Below are 17,048 nucleotides of genomic sequence, written 5' to 3' on the forward strand. Positions count from 1 at the left end.
GATCACGGATGCGTGTTTATTTGTTTTTTTGTTTTTTTGTTTTTTTTTTTTTTTTTTTTCCCAGGGGTGATCGTATCGACCCAGTTGTCCTAGAATGTTGCAAGAGGGCTCATTCTAACGGAAATGAAAAGTTCTAGTGCCCTTTTTAAGTGACCAAAAAAATTGGAGGGCACCTAGGCCCCCTCCCACGCTAATTATTTTCCCAAAGTCAACGGATCAAAATTCTGAGATAGCCATTTTATTCAGCGTAGTCGAAAAACCTTATAACTATGTCTTTGGGGACGACTTACTCCCCCACAGTCCCCGTGGGAGGGGCAACAAGTTACAAACTTTGACCTGTGCTTACATATAGTAATGGTTATTGGGAAGTATACAGGCGTTTTCAGGAGGATTTTTTTGGTTTGGGGGAGGGGTTGAGAAGAGGGGGATATGCTGGGGGAACTTTCCTTCGAGAATTTGTAACGGGAGAAGAAAATTTCCATGAAGGGAGAGCAGGATTTACTAGCATTATTTAAAAAAAAAAAATTAAAAAATAAAAGTGAAAAAGCTTTTTCAGCTGGAAGTAAGGAACAGCAATAAAACTTAAAACAAACAGAAATTATTACCCATATGAGGGGCTCACCTCCTTCTAATACCTCGCTCTTTACGCTAAAGTATTTTCGGTAATTTCAACTACTTATTCTACGGCTTTTGTGATTCAGGGGGTCATTCTTAATGAATTGGGATACAATTTAAGCTTTAGTGTAAAGAGCGAGGTACTGACGATGGGGCGAATCCCCTCATATATGTAATAAAAACATGAGAATACAAAAGTTCTTTACGTAAGCTAATTTATAAGTTACGTAAATCTTTTACCAATAAAAAGATTCGTAAAAAATTAAAAGTTCTAGTTGCCTTTTTAATTAACCAAAAAATCGGGGGGCAACTAGGCTTCGTCCCCCGCTCTTTTTTTCTCAAAATCATTCGATCAAAATTATGAGAAAGCCATTGAGCCAAAAAAAAAATATGCAAATTTCGTTTTGATTATTCCTCTGCGGAGAGCCAAAATCAAAACATGGATTGATTCAAAAACGTTCAGAAATTAAATAAAAAAAACAAGTTTTTTCAACTGAAAGTAAGGAGTGACATCAAAACTTAAAACGCACAGAAATTACTTCGTATATGAAAGAGGCTGCTTCCTCATCAACGCCCCGCTCTTTACGCTAAAGTTTTTTACTGTTTTAGAAAGAAGAATTGAGAGAAAGAGTCAAACTTTAGCGTAAAGAGCGGGGCGTTGATGAGGAAGCAGCCTCTTTCATATACGAAGTAATTTCTGTGCGTTTTAAGTTTTGATGTCACTCCTTACTTTCAGTTGAAAAAACTTGTTTTTTTTATTTAATTTTATATATATATACCGAAACTTGAAAAACTTTCACGCTCAAATCCGCACTGTTTTTACTGTAAATCGACCCCGAAAAAAGCTACATTTGCGTTGCCATTTAGAAAACTACCCATACAAGTCACAAGTTATCATAACTAGTGACGGCAATTCACGAAAAATATAGGTTGGGTAAAACATATTCTTCAATTAGCAGTCTTGTTCTTCTTCAATTTTTTTTCAATGAAGAAAACAAAAAGGTATTTTGAACTCTACATTTCGAACTGACACCTCTGATCGTGAATTTAAAGACTTATGACTTATCTATATGTAAAATCTTTGGGCATGAGTGGGAGGAGGGTTAGAGTTTGAAGTGGCACAGGGGCCCCACTTTAGACCCTACAATCATAAGATTGAAAACCCATGCGTGACTTAGATTTCAACATTAGCGTGAAACATTCACCGTTTGTGAAATATTGAACCTTTTAATTTTAGACGTCTATATTTGAACATTACCCTAAGATTTGTAAACAAAGACCTCAAAAATCCATACAAGCCGATTTTCGTGGATTTAATAAATCCACGAATAATCTCTAACATAGCTGCTTTTCCTCGATTTGTCATCTTTGAAATATGATTGCTCCATTTTCCTTTCGATGGAATTCTAAATATATTGCCTGAGAAACAACATTCACAGCTTCACCATTCGAATTAAAACTCACTTCATCTTTGTTTCCTATTGATTGTCTACGGCAAAATATCATCCCCTGTCTTTTTTGTGCCATTCCTACGCAAAAACGCAACTCTGGAAACTTAGGGTCTACAGTACTTGTTTAACTTGGAAAAACCTTGAAGATTATTTTTAGACCTGATATTCTATAATAAAGGAAATTCAAATTTCATAGTCTACCTGACACTTGACAGTGCAATCCCATTTCATCCACGATGGAACGTCGGTAATTGGTAGATCGACGTGGTAACTTCTTGGTATTATTAGAGGGAGTGCAGAGTTTGTCGCTGCTTTCGACTTCTGAAAAATCAAAATTTAGTATAACAGGGAAACACTAAATTTAAATCAACAGCATATCAAGCAATGCTTCAACTAACGCATATAGAAGAGTCAAAAGAGAATCAGACTTGAGACACTTTTAAAGCTGAAGAGAAAGGAAGAAGTTGAAAAATAATCTTGAAATCAAATACTAAAGGGCTCCTTTTATGTTAATTCAATTGCATTTCCTAGCATTTTCATTCTAAAAATGAGGTCTGATACCATCAGATTCAGCGTATCAGAGAACCCTATTGTAGAAATTTCAAGCTCCTATCTAAAATAATGTGGAATTTGTATTTTTGCCAGAAGGCAGATCACGGATGCGTGTTTATTTGATTGTTTGTTTGTTTTTTCTTTTTCCCAGGGGTGATTGTATCAACCCATTGGTCCTAGAATTTTGCGAGGGGGCTCATTCTGACGGAAATGAAAAGTTCTAGTGCCCTTTTTAAGTTATCAAAAAAAATTGGAGGGCACCTAGGCCTCCCCCCGCGCTAATTATTTTCCCAAAGTCAACTGATTAAAATTCTGAGATAGCCATTTTATTCAACGTAGTCGAAAAACCTTATAACTATGTCTTTGGGAACAACTTACTCCCCCACAGTCCCCGTGGGAGGGGCTACAAGTTACAAACTTTAACCAGTGCTTACATATAGTGATGGTTATTGGGAAGTGTACAGACGTTTCAGGGGGGTTTTTTGGTTGGAGGGAGGGGCTGAGAAGAGGGGGATATGTTGGGGGAACTTTCCATCGAGGAACTTGTCAAGGGGGATGAACATTTCCATGAAGGGGCTATTTGGGGTCATTCTTAATGAATTGAGACAAAATTTAAGCTTAAGTGTAAAAAGCGAGGTACTGACGAGGGGGTGAACTCCCGCATATATATAATAAAAACATGAGAACACAAAAATTCGTTACGTAGGCTAATTTATATGTTACTTTTATCTTTTACTAATAAAAACATTCGTAAAAAATTGAAAGTTCTAGTTGCCTTTTGGAGTAACCAAAAATCGGAGGGCAACTAGGCCTCCTCCCCCGCTCCTTTTTTCTCAAAATCATTCGATCAAAACTATGAGAAAGCCATTTAGCCTCCCCTCCCTCCAAAAAAATATACATATTTCGTTTTAATTATTCATCTGCGGAGAGCCACAATCAAAACATGTATTGATTCAAAAACGTTCAGAAATTAAAAAAAAGAAAAAACAAGTTTGTTTAACGGTAAGTAAGGAGTGGCATTAAAACTTAAAACGAACGGAAATTACTTCGTATATGAAAGGGGCTACTTCCTCCTCAATGCTCCGCTCTTTACACTAAAGTTTCTTACTGTTTTAAAAAGTAGAGTTAAGAGAAAGAGTCAAACTTTAGCATTGAGAAAATAATCTAATTCAAAATAAAACAAAAATAGGAACGAACAAAAACAAGCCCAATCCCAAAAGAACTATCAGATTAACTGCAGAAAAGGCAAATATCACAACAAGAAATCATTCCAATTTTTAATAAATACAGTTAGTGAAACGAATGAACCTTTTTATCTTGTAAAATGTTAGCTTTTATCACACAGTCTAGGCTGAACTTTTGTTAAGAAGTAATGATGCCAAGGCTATTTTTTTTTAAATTGATTTTTAACTGAGAACTTTTATTGTAAGTGTTTTATTGTTTTATCATTTCTTAGCTGAAGACGGCCCTTAGATATAAGGCAGAAATATTCAAATAAGTTTTGTTGGTTCACTGTCTTGGGGAAAAAGTCCTCATTATTCTCTCTTTAGTTGTTGTATTAGGGTTAAGAGAAAGAGTCAAACTTTAGTGTAAAGAGCAGGGCATTGAGAAGGAAGCAGTCTCTTTCATATACGAAGTAATTTCTGTTCGTTTTAAGTTTTAATGCCACTCCTTACTTTCCATTAAAAAAACTTTAACTTTTTTTTTTTTTTTTTTTTTTTATCAACAATAATATGGCTTCTTTCTCACAGCAACGCCAATGCATTGCTTTGGAGGCCAGAGTAAAACCAAATCCTGTATTAACCGGGCTTTTTGTATTGAATACTTGAATCATTAGGAATGAATGAATTAGGCATCACCACGCGGCATCACTCCCCCTAAAATTGGAAATACCAATATAAAACTATTCAACATTTTAAATTGATTGCCTATTTAGGATTTTTTCGTGGATAGCTTTTCTTCCTTTTTGAGATCAAACGGCTGTTTGAAACCACAAAATAATAAAGCCTTTCCAGTGGAACAATCGTCTTGCTACATATAGAGGGCTGTAGAACTTTAATTTTAGTTCCAATGAGCTTACTCTCGATTTTGTAAGACCATTGGCTTGATACAATTACCCCTAGAAAAAAAAATATTCAAAGGCTTGTATGTAAACAAATACAACGTAGAAACAATAGGGAAAGTTTTTTCAAGACAATGGAAATTATTTATGTAGATATTTCGGCCCTATGTCCAAGGGCCGTCTTCAGCACAATACAATACTATATATATATATAAAAGAACTTACATCAAATTGTGAGAATTAAAACTGAATATAAAAACACTTATTAAAACAATTTTTTTTTTTTAAATATAGCCCTAGCATCCTTACTTCAGCGAAGTTCAACCAGGACTGGCGAAAAGAATGAAATGAAGAAATATAAACTCATTCAAACTAAAGAGAATAAAATGATTAGATGCAATTTCTTAAAGCTAATCTTGCTTGTTTAGCAGCCTGTCTCAAAGGCCTTTTCGTAGTTGGTTCAGTACTATTATAAATTGGTTTAGTAAAATATTTTGTTAGATCATTTTTAATTAAATTTGAGTATAAAGAATTTAGTGAGTATTCCCCCAAGTCCCTGTTCAAAGAAATATTTTTATTGATTTTGAGATTAATTTCAATTGATTCTCGAACCACCTGTTTTATTCCCAAATCATTACTAATGAGTGAAGAGTTTTCAAAAAGTATCATGTGGGACGGATTATTAAAAATATGCCAACCTAGAGCAGAATCAAAGGAATTGTTGGAACCATTTGAAATTAAGGCCTTGTCTATGTCATTTTTATGCTGATGTAACCTTTTGTCTAGATTCTGAATCTAGAATCTAGAATCTCAGAATCTAGACAAAAGGTTACAACAGCATAAAAATGACATAGACAAGGCCTTAATTTCAAATGGTTCCAACAATTCCTTTGATTCTGCTCTAGGTTGGCATATTTTTAATAATCCGTCCCACATGATACTTTTTGAAAACTCTTCACTCATTAGTAATGATTTGGGAATAAAACAGGTGGTTCGAGAATCAATTGAAATTAATCTCAAAATCAATAAAAATATTTCTTTGAACAGGGACTTGGGGGAATACTCACTAAATTCTTTATACTCAAATTTAATTAAAAATGATCTAACAAAATATTTTACTAAACCAATTTATAATAGTACTGAACCAACTACGAAAAGGCCTTTGAGACAGGCTGCTAAACAAGCAAGATTAGCTTTAAGAAATTGCATCTAATCATTTTATTCTCTTTAGTTTGAATGAGTTTATATTTCTTCATTTCATTCTTTTCGCCAGTCCTGGTTGAACTTCGCTGAAGTAAGGATGCTAGGGCTATATTTTTAAAAAAAAAAATTGTTTTAATAAGTGTTTTTATATTCAGTTTTAATTCTCACAATTTGATGTAAGTTCTTTTATATATATATATAGTATTGTATTGTGCTGAAGACGGCCCTTGGACATAGGGCCGAAATATCTACATAAATAATTTCCATTGTCTTGAAAAAACTTTCCCTATTGTTTCTACGTTGTATTTGTTTGTTATGGAAAGGCAGTGTGGTCTTCGTCGCTACTTTCGGCTTGTATGTATAGAGTATGAAAAAATTGATATGTTTGTCTCTAAGGAAAAACTATCACCAGTATCAAGCATTAGCTAGGAAATTCCTCGATCTGTTTTTTAAAACCTTTAGTACATGCACTTTAAAACAAAACATGGTTCTTCCTTTTTCAGCATCACTATAAGGTACAAGTAGAATTTGTGTCCTTTTCTGTAAAGAACACTATAATGTACAAGAAAACCTATGGTTTACTCTGTTTTGCCTAAATAAAATGACACTTTTTTACTTCATTAAATTTACAAAATTAAACTTTTTGGAATCTTACTTACACCAGTCATTCATTTTTTAACTACACGTTTGATAGAGAAAATTTTTCTTTCAAAACATAATATTTGAAGTCAAAATTCATTTTATGTACACTAGATCCTATTGAGCTGCCACTATCTATCTGATTCCTTCTGATTGGTCCAAAGCCCTGCTCCCTTCCCCATTCTAAAACATATGTAAAATTATCTGTATGTGAACTTGCACACACAGAGATAAAAGAGGGAGGATATATGCTTAACATTGATAATTAAACAGATATGCTTGAGCTTTTCTAGGGACAAAAACTTCAGATTCTAAGGAAAAAATGGATAAGGACAGTTGGTAAAATGGTGGATTCAACCCAAGAGAGAAAGAAATATTGTGGAATCAGAAAGTTCCTCCTCATTAGTTAGGGGGATAGAACAACAACAACAAAATATTGAATTTTTGCAACTGTCATCTAATATATGAAGGGAGGGTAAAGGAGATATCCAGCGAATTTTGGGGGGAATACATTCCCCTGCATGCATGCATACTATTTTACCATGCACTGGCCATAGGACTAAACAAGAATCAACAAACATTATGCCTAATAATACCTAATACAAAAAGGCTCCGATGATGCAAATGGCCTCACCCTTGTTTTGTGTCTTTTTTACCTTTCCATTAGGATGACCCACCTCTGTACCCAGAGCTAATATTTAGCAAAAAGCAAATTTTTGAAGAAAAAAAAAACTTATTTTATCCCTAATGCTTGTAATTTCCTGTGTTAACATAAAGCACAAGGTTGTTTGGATAGTTTTGGGCAGCATATCCACATATACGGGTAGAGGTGTACACAGCCAATCTTTAAGGGGAGGGAGGAGGATAAGTTACTAGAAGATACTCCCAGGACCTAGGGATTTGCAGATTTTCTCTAAGATTAGGATTTCTAAATGTTTCCAAGAGGCTTTTGTATTTCATAAGGTAATTCTTATGAGTCTCTATCGAGATTCTGTCAATTTTAACTATACATATATAGGAATTAAGACCACACTGCCTTTCCATCATAAACAACAAGTAGAACAATAGGAAAATTTATATGACCATGGAATACAACTTCAAATCAATATTTCAGAAAACCAAATGAAAAAAAAATGAATATAAGAGAAATCACATTAAAATACAATCTTTAAAACTGAAATATTTTCAAATTAGTCCAAACATTACTTGAGGGAAGTTCAACCACGACTCAAATTATCCTGGACTCCACTAATCAGAATTGTATCTGCACAGCATTTAGATGTTGTATTATAAAAAAGTAAGTCTTTCAGTGAACATTTAGTTTGTGAGCAATTTATAAATGTCATCCAGATGCAAACTATACAATATTTGGAACTGCTCTGAAATCAGGTCTGGATTTTTGCTGTATAAGTTACTTAAATTCATTGATTCCAGTTGGTTCTTGTCATCCTGTTGCTATGATAAATCAAAGAATAACCAGTCAAGTGAAACATAGGTAAATTAGACCTTGTAGTTTTGCCAAATCTATAAAATTGTATCCTTAGATTACAAGGATAAAAATTAAAAGTGCTGTAAATCAGATTTGTGTTGGCACAACATTTAGATGTTGTACTAGAAGAAAGTGAGTCTTTCAGTAACCTTACTATGCATGTCAGTCTGGAATTACTAAGGAGCTTAGGAATTATTAAAATATTCATTTTCCCTGAATGCCTTAAAAGCCTATTTTTTTTCTAATTACCAAATACACTGTTTATTGTTGAATTGTTTTGTGTTGACACTTTTCCCATGGTGTTTAAACCATTAAAATTATATCAAAATGGGTCAATTTGTTTTCTTAGTTGTCAAACAGCACACGAATTAAGTTAGTGATAAACAGACCTACAAGTATATTCAAATTCTACTGGTTTATGATTTCCATGATTTTTTATACAACTCATATTGTACACTGATAAATTTGTGTTAAAAAAGTAGTATTCTTTTCAAAAAAAAATCAGTCTTAGTTCAAAAGTTGGCTTTATTGCATTAGGCCCAGTTTCTAATATCATCACTTAGAAAGGAGCAAATCATCACATCATCACTTAGAAAGGAAACTCCAATTTTTTTTAGCAATGAGAGAACTTTTAAATTTAAAAGGCACATCTGATACCATTTCTCTACTGCAATTGCAAAAAGCCAAATGATAAACTCAGCTGAAATGATGAACAGAAATGGGAAGAAACAATAGATGGCAGCACTTTTGGACCCATGTGAAAATGCCATGTTTTTGTTTCTGTAAATTTTTCTATTTATCACTCAAAGAAGATATGTTGGCTGTGGGGCCAAGTAACTGCCACATATGTTTAACACTTATTGATTTTGGTCCATCTTTAGTCCCAGAAGAATTTTGTCTACTGGGAAAGCTTACTGAAAGTACATTAGGATTATCAAGATTTGAGGGTGGTCAGTTCTAATTCAATATCAGTTTTTGGGTATTTCAGCAAAAAATATTAGAAATATCCATGTAATCTGGCTCTAGGTTTGAGGTAAAAGCAAAAGTATTTTCTTTTTATTCAATGAAAAACAAAACTTTGTCCATTGCTAGAGATTAAAAAGTTAACTATATAACAAATCAACTTCAGAGTTAAAAAAAATTGATGCTATTATTAGTTGAGAGTAAAGTTTTGAATTGCAAAATTCAGCACTATTTAAAGTAAACAGCAGTCAAGAAATGCACAAATAAATTGAAATGGCTTATATCTGAGTGCCATACAAAATGAGGTTTCAATTGTTATAAATACTTTTATTTCAATTTTTATAAATGTCTCAGATTTAGAGAACATATAGAATATATTAGTCTTAAACTTGCAAGGAATGTTGGCATTTTAAGAGATTTGAAGTATGTTTTCCCAAGAGATATTTTAAGAACACTGTATTATTCCTTCATTCATCTGCATCATATTTGAGTTTTGCAGAATAAAGTGCTTCAAATGTAATATGGTGTAGGTTTTAAAGACTCAGTACAAAAGAAGTATATAGATTGCAAAATCTTGCCTTTAGCTGGACTTATTACTTTTTACTGAAGCCTGTTTATATATAAATATTTTCAAAATTGTTTACCAATATGTTTTAAAAGTATGTTTGAATTAGGAAGTGACATTCATACACATTTTACAAGACAGCCTGATATAATTTGTTGTCAGTTTGCTATTACTGGTAGATTGACTGGTAGGGCTACTTCTAGATCTTTGAAATCTGGGGTAAAATTCTAGTTAGTTGACTTCTTGCTATCTCAGAAAGGGTTAAGGTTAGAAAAATGAAACACTGATGACAGCAAAATAAATAGAATTGCCAATGAAACCCTGCAAAATGACTTGAATGGTCTCTCCTTATGGACTTCCACTTGGATGATGGAGTTCAACCTGTCAAAATACAAAGTCCTTCACATGGGTCCCCATAACAATCAGGTTTCATATTCTATCCTGGATGAATCTGGCACACATATCCAAGCTGAGGCTGTTGTGAGTGAATGAGACTTAGGGATGATTGTTGACAGGATGTTTAAGTTCCATGAGCACACTCTGCAACAAGTTGCTAAGGCCAACAGAACCCTGGGACTAATTAAACAAACCATATCATTGCACTATTCTCTGATAATAAGAAAATTATATTATGCTCTTGTAAGACCACATTTGGAGTTTGGCTGTCCTGTTACAAATCCTCAATATAAGGGAGATGTGGCAGCCCTAGAGAGCATTCAGAGAGGAGCAACTAAGCTTTGTGTCCCACACCAAAAGCTTCCCTACCCTGAATGTCTGCATTGCCTCAAGATACCCACATAGGTTATGTTTGAACATAACCTATATATTCTACTTATGTGAGAAGGCCAATTAGGCTAGGCCTATTTATTTTTAGTGCTTGATTACCTAGCCAATTAAATGCTGATTAGAAATTGAAGGTAAAATTCTAGTTTAGTGACTTCTTGCTATCTCAGAAAGGGGTTAGGTTAGGAAACTGAAACTTTCAGATGGGTCTACAGGCTAAAGTATATCCCAGGAAGATATTTTAAAGTACCCACCTAGGCTTAACTACTTTTCCTTCTAGAGGGAACTGAATTCTAGTTAATTGACTTCTTGCTATCTCAGAAAGGGTTTAGGTTAGGAAAATGAAACTTTCAGGGATGAATATACAGAATAAAGTATGTCCTGGGAAGGTATTTTGATGCAACTACCACTACTCCTTCTCCCTCTAGAGGGCCCTGACCTTTGATGACCTTTAAAAATATGTGTTTTATCAAAGTGAAACCTTGCAAAATAGATCTTCAGCTTAATTGGAGTACAACAAAATTGTTTTCAGCTTCATAACTCTCCTCAATTCCATTTCATAAGGTTTTAAAGATATGCAAATACATTTCCTAAATCTTGAAAAAAAAACATTGCTCAAAATTCTACTCAAACAACAGGAATTGCATTTTCAGAATTAGAGGCAGAGAAATAGCAACTAGTAACTGAAAATTAAGGTGAAATGTTGTTTTGTCAAAGTTTCAACAGGTACAGACCTGTCATGTAGGCAAATTTCAGGGCCTTCTAGAGGAAGGAGTGGAGGTGGGTACTTTAAAATACCTTCACAGGACGCATTTTAGCCTGCAGACCCATCCCTGAAAGTGTCATTTTCCTAACCTAAACCCTTTCCCAGATAGCAAGAAGTCAATTAACTAGAATTTTACCTCAGATTTCAAAGGTCTAAATATAGGCCTACAATGCCTAAATTTAGACAAAAACGTTGATAGGGCTTAAAATTTGGAAAAAAAAACTAATGGAAGTCAAACAAAAATTGCATTTACAAAACCAAAACATAAAAAAGAAACTGAAAATTAGTCAAGCAAGATATGGTGATCAGAGGAGGCTTAACATAGTAACTAGGCTAAGCAATACCTTCAGTGTTTTTCCGTTCTTCCCTAGATTCCCTTCTGAAAATTTAATTTTTCCTCCCATTGCAACTTTCCAAAATAGTCCACAAAAAAGTAGCTTATCTAAAACTTTACAAATACTCCTAGGTCCATAGGCTATCTTGGACTGGATGAACTGTCTAGAAATTGACCATCATGGTTAGAGATGGCATCAAATAAGGGATCTAACAGAAGACTATTCCATCAGAGGGGATCTTTCCTTTACCTAATTAGCCTGTAAAAAGAATTTAAATAGGCTTACCAAAAAGGATTTTCCTTTCATAGGTGCAAGGAAAATGCCTTGCACCTGCACCTGCAAGGTAAATACCTTGCTCCTATGAATTACGACCGGAAAATGAATTTGCTGGTGATGAAAAAGATAAAAACTTAGCAGCTTAGCAGTAACTTGTCTGTTGCTGGTGTAATTGAATGGAGCTTCCAGAATTTCTTCTCTATGCTCCAGGCAGTAACTTAGCAAATTTTGTGACCAGCTTTTGTAAGGGAACCTGTCTGTTTGAACCCCCGCTAGCCCCAGATACAAAAATAGGGCAGTATTTACAAAAAAGGCATTTCTGGGCAACAGAATACTCAAGCCAGTGGAAACTCTGCAAATGAGAATCGTTCAACTTTCCCCCGCTTTAAATGAACAGAATAAGGCATTTAACATTCAATCGGGAGTTTCCATGGCCTCTCCAGAAGCTCACACTTTATTCGGTCGTCAATGGCTTGTATTGCACAGATGTGGATCCCAATATCGTTTTCTGGAAACAGGGTAGGGGGCGGGGGTGTTGTTGGATGATCACTCTGAACACTAACGGGGTTAACAGAAAATTGCAAAGTGTTAGGAATTTGCAATGGAATTTGCCCGTGTTCGCCATTTCCAACAGAACTAATTGAAGAGCTACTTGCAGTTACACTATCCATTCTGTGAGACTTTGAAATGACAAAGCTGTCAAGCGTCTTTTGTCCGCGTTTTCCCGACATCAATATCGCTTAAACGACAAAAATCATCGTGGCATATGTACATTTAAATTTCATTATACACTGGAATGAAATGTTTGTTTTGACACTTCAGGTCCGGTTGCGCTGCACAACCCCACCCACTTCCAATGTTTACATCGAACAGGGAGGCGAGAACTAGCTAAAATTTACTAGGTGAATTGTTGTTATGCTATGAGGTGACCAAACATACTCGAGGCTAGCTTGATGGTGGAAAGAACGTAATGTAAAAAGGTTTCATAGTCTAGTTACAGTAGTTAAAACATGCGTTAATGCAGACTTTCGTAAGTGCAGTAAATAAAAATTACAGCCCGTTTAGGGGGGCGATAGCCCCGACCCCCCTGGATCTGCCCCTGCAGTGGAGGGTCATGCTATATTTTACTCTTTACCTGTGTGGTGATTTTATTTTCTTAGAAAAATGATTTATTACCCAAATTAATTTATTGCTTTATGTGTTCAAGTCTTAAAATTTAGTTTTATGAATCAACCCCCTGACCTTATATCTTTGATCCCCCTGCCTTCAAAGCAGCCCAGGGCAACAAGACTATCAGTAGACTACTAGTTTTTCTACTACCAGTACATCTTCTTGCCGAAGCTGGATTGAAGTGTTTAGGTTTTAAAGATCGGTCTGGTAAGTTCGATGTTTTGTGTTTTTGGGTGTACCCCTGCGGTGTGCACCCGATGGTTGTCAGTGAAGCGCTATATTCTGTACCTCGGGATTTTCCGTGTGTGTACATAGCAAAGATAGTGCCATCTTTTATTAATGTTCGCACACTATAAATTAATGTATCGAAGAAAAGATTACGTATAGTTTAAGATTGCCTTGAATGTAGAATTCTTGACGAGTCTTTTGGTTTCTTTATTGAAATCATTTTGGCTGTGATCTCCTCTCATAAATAGTAGCTTTTGGAAACTGTGCCTACTTAACGAATGAAAATAAGCTGTCTGAAAAAAGGATCACAGGCTTGTAGACGCCTATCCTTAATATCTTATTAACCCACAGTTCATCAATTAAGTAAGTTTCAGCAGTTAATTACCTTTTTTTGTGGGTTCCAATATAATTTGGAACAATGTAGCTTGGTTTCTCTTATGACTTACGGCTAAGAACAGCAGCTTTCTTGAAGGGGACATTTTTTGTGTTTGTGCTGTTGCACTGGTGATTTCTCTTCTCATTAAAATTCAATGTGCACAAACACATAAAAAAAGCAATGGTTAGTTTATGTATTTAATATATGCTATGCTGTACCCCCACCCCCCTGATGTGCAAATATAAAGCCCAAATTTGTTTCTAAACTATTACAGATTTGTAATGACCCCATATATAGGTCATTTTTAAGAGGTCAAAAAGTGCTTAAATCTGAATTTGCGGTAGAAGTGATTATTACATTTGTAAAGAGCATAAAAAAGGCATCAAGTGGTATATTCACTTTATATGAAAGCCAGCAATACTGTTTGCACCAGTTTTACCCTAACCATTGCTGTATTTTTTTTTTTTTATATGTTTGCACAGAAAATTTTAATGAGAAGAGAAATCACCAGTGCAACAGCACAAACACATAAAAAAATACAACAATGGTTAGTTAACATATTTAATGTATGTTATGCTTTACCCCCACCCCCCTGATGTGCAAATATATAGCCCAAATTTGTTTCTAAACTATTACAGATTTGTAATGACCCCATATATAGGTTATTTTTAAGAGGTCAAAAAGTGCTTAAATTTGAATTTGCAGTAGAAGCAATTATTATATTTGTAAACAGCATTAAAAAAAGGCATCAAGTGGTATATTCACTTTATATGAAAGCCAGTAATACTGTTTGCACCAATTTTGCCATGTTTCCTCCTGAAGGGCTGCTATTCATACTATTTACCTTCTTATGAATTAGGCTACATACTGCCTAATAGATTCTTGCTTCATTACATTCAGAAAATTTCTGTATATTGGATTTAAAGAGGTATCACCTAGGCTATTAAGTTGACTTTTCTGTTTTAGGTTCCTTTTGTGAATTATGTGCTGTAGGCTACCTACCAAAATGAGAAAATAATTATCTTGAATTGTTTAGACCAACAAGAGACAGCAGTATTGAACCTCTTATAGAAATTTTGCTAGGGATGTAAACTTCATCAAAGGTAGACAACATCTTGGAAAGGGGTTAGGTTAGGAAAATGAAACTTTCAGGGATGGGTTTAAAGGCTAATAAAATTTCAATAGGTATAGACCTGCCATGTGGGCAAATTTCAGGGCCCTCTTGAGTGAGAAAGAGTAGAGATGGGTACTTTAAAACACCGGTAAAATTATAGCAAACAGTATTACAGTACTGGCTTTCATATAAAGTGAATATACCACTCAATGCCTTTTTTTATGCTCTTTACAAATTTAATAATTGCTTCTACCCAAAATTCAGATTTAAGCACTTTTGGCCTCTTAAAATATAGGGTATATAAAAATAGGGTATAAAAAGGGTATATAAATATACCCTTATAGGGTATAAAAAAGGCTAAATATAGGGTATAAAAAGGGTAAGAAAATTGGTCTAAAACTTTATAACATTGGACTCAAACTTACCATTTCATTATAAATCCATTTTTTTAATTTTATATTATCCACAAGCATTGATTTTCCACAATTAAATTGGATAAATTAATTTTATCCAATTATTTAATTTTATGTTATGGCGTTTTCTTCTTCCTTGTCACCAAAATTTCAATTAAAGCATGTGTCTTTGGTTGTTTTTTACACAATAATAGGATATTTGAAATTGCAAATCTGTAATAGCTTAGAAACAAATTTGGGCTATATATTTGCACATCAGGGGGGTGGGATAAAGCATAGCATATATTAAAGACATAAACTAACCATTGCTGTATTTAATATAGATAAATTTATAGCAAACAGTATAACTGGCATTCAAAATAGCCAGCTTTCATATTTTTGACCAAAAACGCATGCTTTTATTTAAAATTCAATGTCAAGGAAGAAGAAAACATAATAACATTGGAAAAATTAATTTATCCAAATTAATATTGGAAAATCAGTGCTTGTGGATTATATAACATTAAAAAAATGCTTTTATAATGAAACAGTAAGTATGAGATCAATGTTATAAAGTATTTAAGGTTTGAAACCAATTTTCTTAGCCTTTTTTATACTCCATATTTAGGTCATTTTTAAGAGGTCAAAAAGTGCTTAAATTTGAATTTCCAGTAGAAGCAATTATTATATTTGTAAAGAGCATTAAAAAAGGCATCAAGTGGTATATTCACTTTATACAAAAGCCAGTAATACTGTTTGCTATAAATTTACCAAAATACCTTCCCAGGATATATTTTAGCCTGTAGAACCATCCCTGAAAGTTTCATTTTCCTAACCTAACCCCTTTCTGAGATAGCCAAAAGTCACTAAACTAGAATTTTACCAACATAGCTTTAAGTGTAGTGAGTATTTACTACTACACCAAATTGGTTTCAGTTTGTTGAAAGATGAAGTTGCCTGTCTTATTCTCCTTTTTATCTCTTTTATGATATCATTATCATGTTCAATCCAACTCCCAAGATAAGCCTACTTAAATTCCTGGACTTGTTGAATGTCTTGATTATTACATCTCAGTATCACTGATGGGCTAGATGTGACCATTCTTTATGGCCTATCCACATTTACAGTCAGACCCACTTTCTCAGCCTTATCAGTTATGGTTCCAAGTAGCAGCTGCAGTGATTATTTTGCTTCTTCTAGGATGACTACATCATTTGAAAAGTTGAGATCCAAGATCTCTTTGCTGCTAATCTTTACTCCAGAAACTTATGATTGTCATAGAACATAGTCCATTATTTCCTCAAATAACCTTAAATTACACATTATTTCCTCAAATAACCTTAAATTGCACTTGCCAGCAATCAGGACAAGTCCTGTGAACACTGGCCACTGATGATGATATTTGAACTTGTTAGGTGCATCCCATATTGTGAGCCAAGGTTTCTTGCACTAGTTTTGGCCAACTGCAGACTTGAAGGCTTCAACACTGGCTGACATATAGCATTCTGGTGAAGGGATTTTCGTAGGCTGAACACACGATTGTGTTAGCAAATTTTCAATATAGCTTCAAGGGGTGGTGTCTAGTAGTTGGTGAACTAACTCTGAAACAGGTTGGGGATCACACTCTGGTCATGTACTAACTTCTGTGTCATTATTGCATCTCCTTGCCTATGTCTATATGTGAGAGATGGTAGTTTGAGCTTATGTAATTGGGTAGGATATGTAAGTTGTTGAAATTTCTCTTATCTATTTAGTTGCATGTTGCTAAACTGATTCTAGAGTTTATAAATAACTCATATTTACTGGATTACCAACGCAAATTCCAATTTTGTCTGATCAGGCCCTTTAAAAGCTTGGCTATTGAAGGTGGAGATCCACTGCAGAATGTTCTTTTTTTAAACCAAGAGTTTGGTTAGTACTGACTACTACAGACTGTGCATGAGAATAAAACTTGAGATTATCATCAACCAAGACTCCCAGATCTTTTCACCATGACTAAATGTAAGTGGCTGTTTTGAACCATTACTGGATTCCATAAAATACTGGCACAGAGGGTTATTTGCTTGAAA

At 34.3% G+C, this 17,048-nt stretch overlaps 2 protein-coding genes across 7 annotated transcripts in view; one reads left to right on the forward strand and one right to left on the reverse strand.

Moving 5' to 3' along the window:
- Positions 1–11,779, reverse strand: part of LOC136038657 (uncharacterized) — a 36,518-nt gene extending 24,739 nt beyond the window's left edge. For all 5 annotated transcript variants that reach the window (XM_065721913.1, XM_065721911.1, XM_065721915.1 and 2 more), the window contains exons 1-2: positions 11,709–11,779; positions 2,268–2,387 (exon numbers count right to left, since the gene is read on the reverse strand). In XM_065721913.1, coding sequence (XP_065577985.1) covers positions 2,268–2,387; positions 11,709–11,729 — 141 coding nt within the window. In that variant the 5' untranslated portion in view covers positions 11,730–11,779. The remainder of the gene's footprint in view (positions 1–2,267; positions 2,388–11,708) is intronic.
- Positions 11,780–13,240: 1,461 nt separating this feature from the next.
- The window catches only part of LOC136038658 (zinc finger protein AEBP2-like), a 147,883-nt gene continuing 144,075 nt past the window's right edge, over positions 13,241–17,048 (forward strand). The window contains exon 1 of one of the 2 annotated variants that reach the window (XM_065721916.1): positions 13,241–13,460. The gene's annotated coding sequence lies outside the window, so the exon portion shown is untranslated. The remainder of the gene's footprint in view (positions 13,461–17,048) is intronic. The other variant, XM_065721919.1, reaches the window with a different exon arrangement.

This window comes from Artemia franciscana, chromosome 18 (genome assembly GCF_032884065.1).
Source record: "Artemia franciscana chromosome 18, ASM3288406v1, whole genome shotgun sequence".
Classification (NCBI taxonomy): Eukaryota; Metazoa; Arthropoda; class Branchiopoda; order Anostraca; family Artemiidae; genus Artemia; species Artemia franciscana.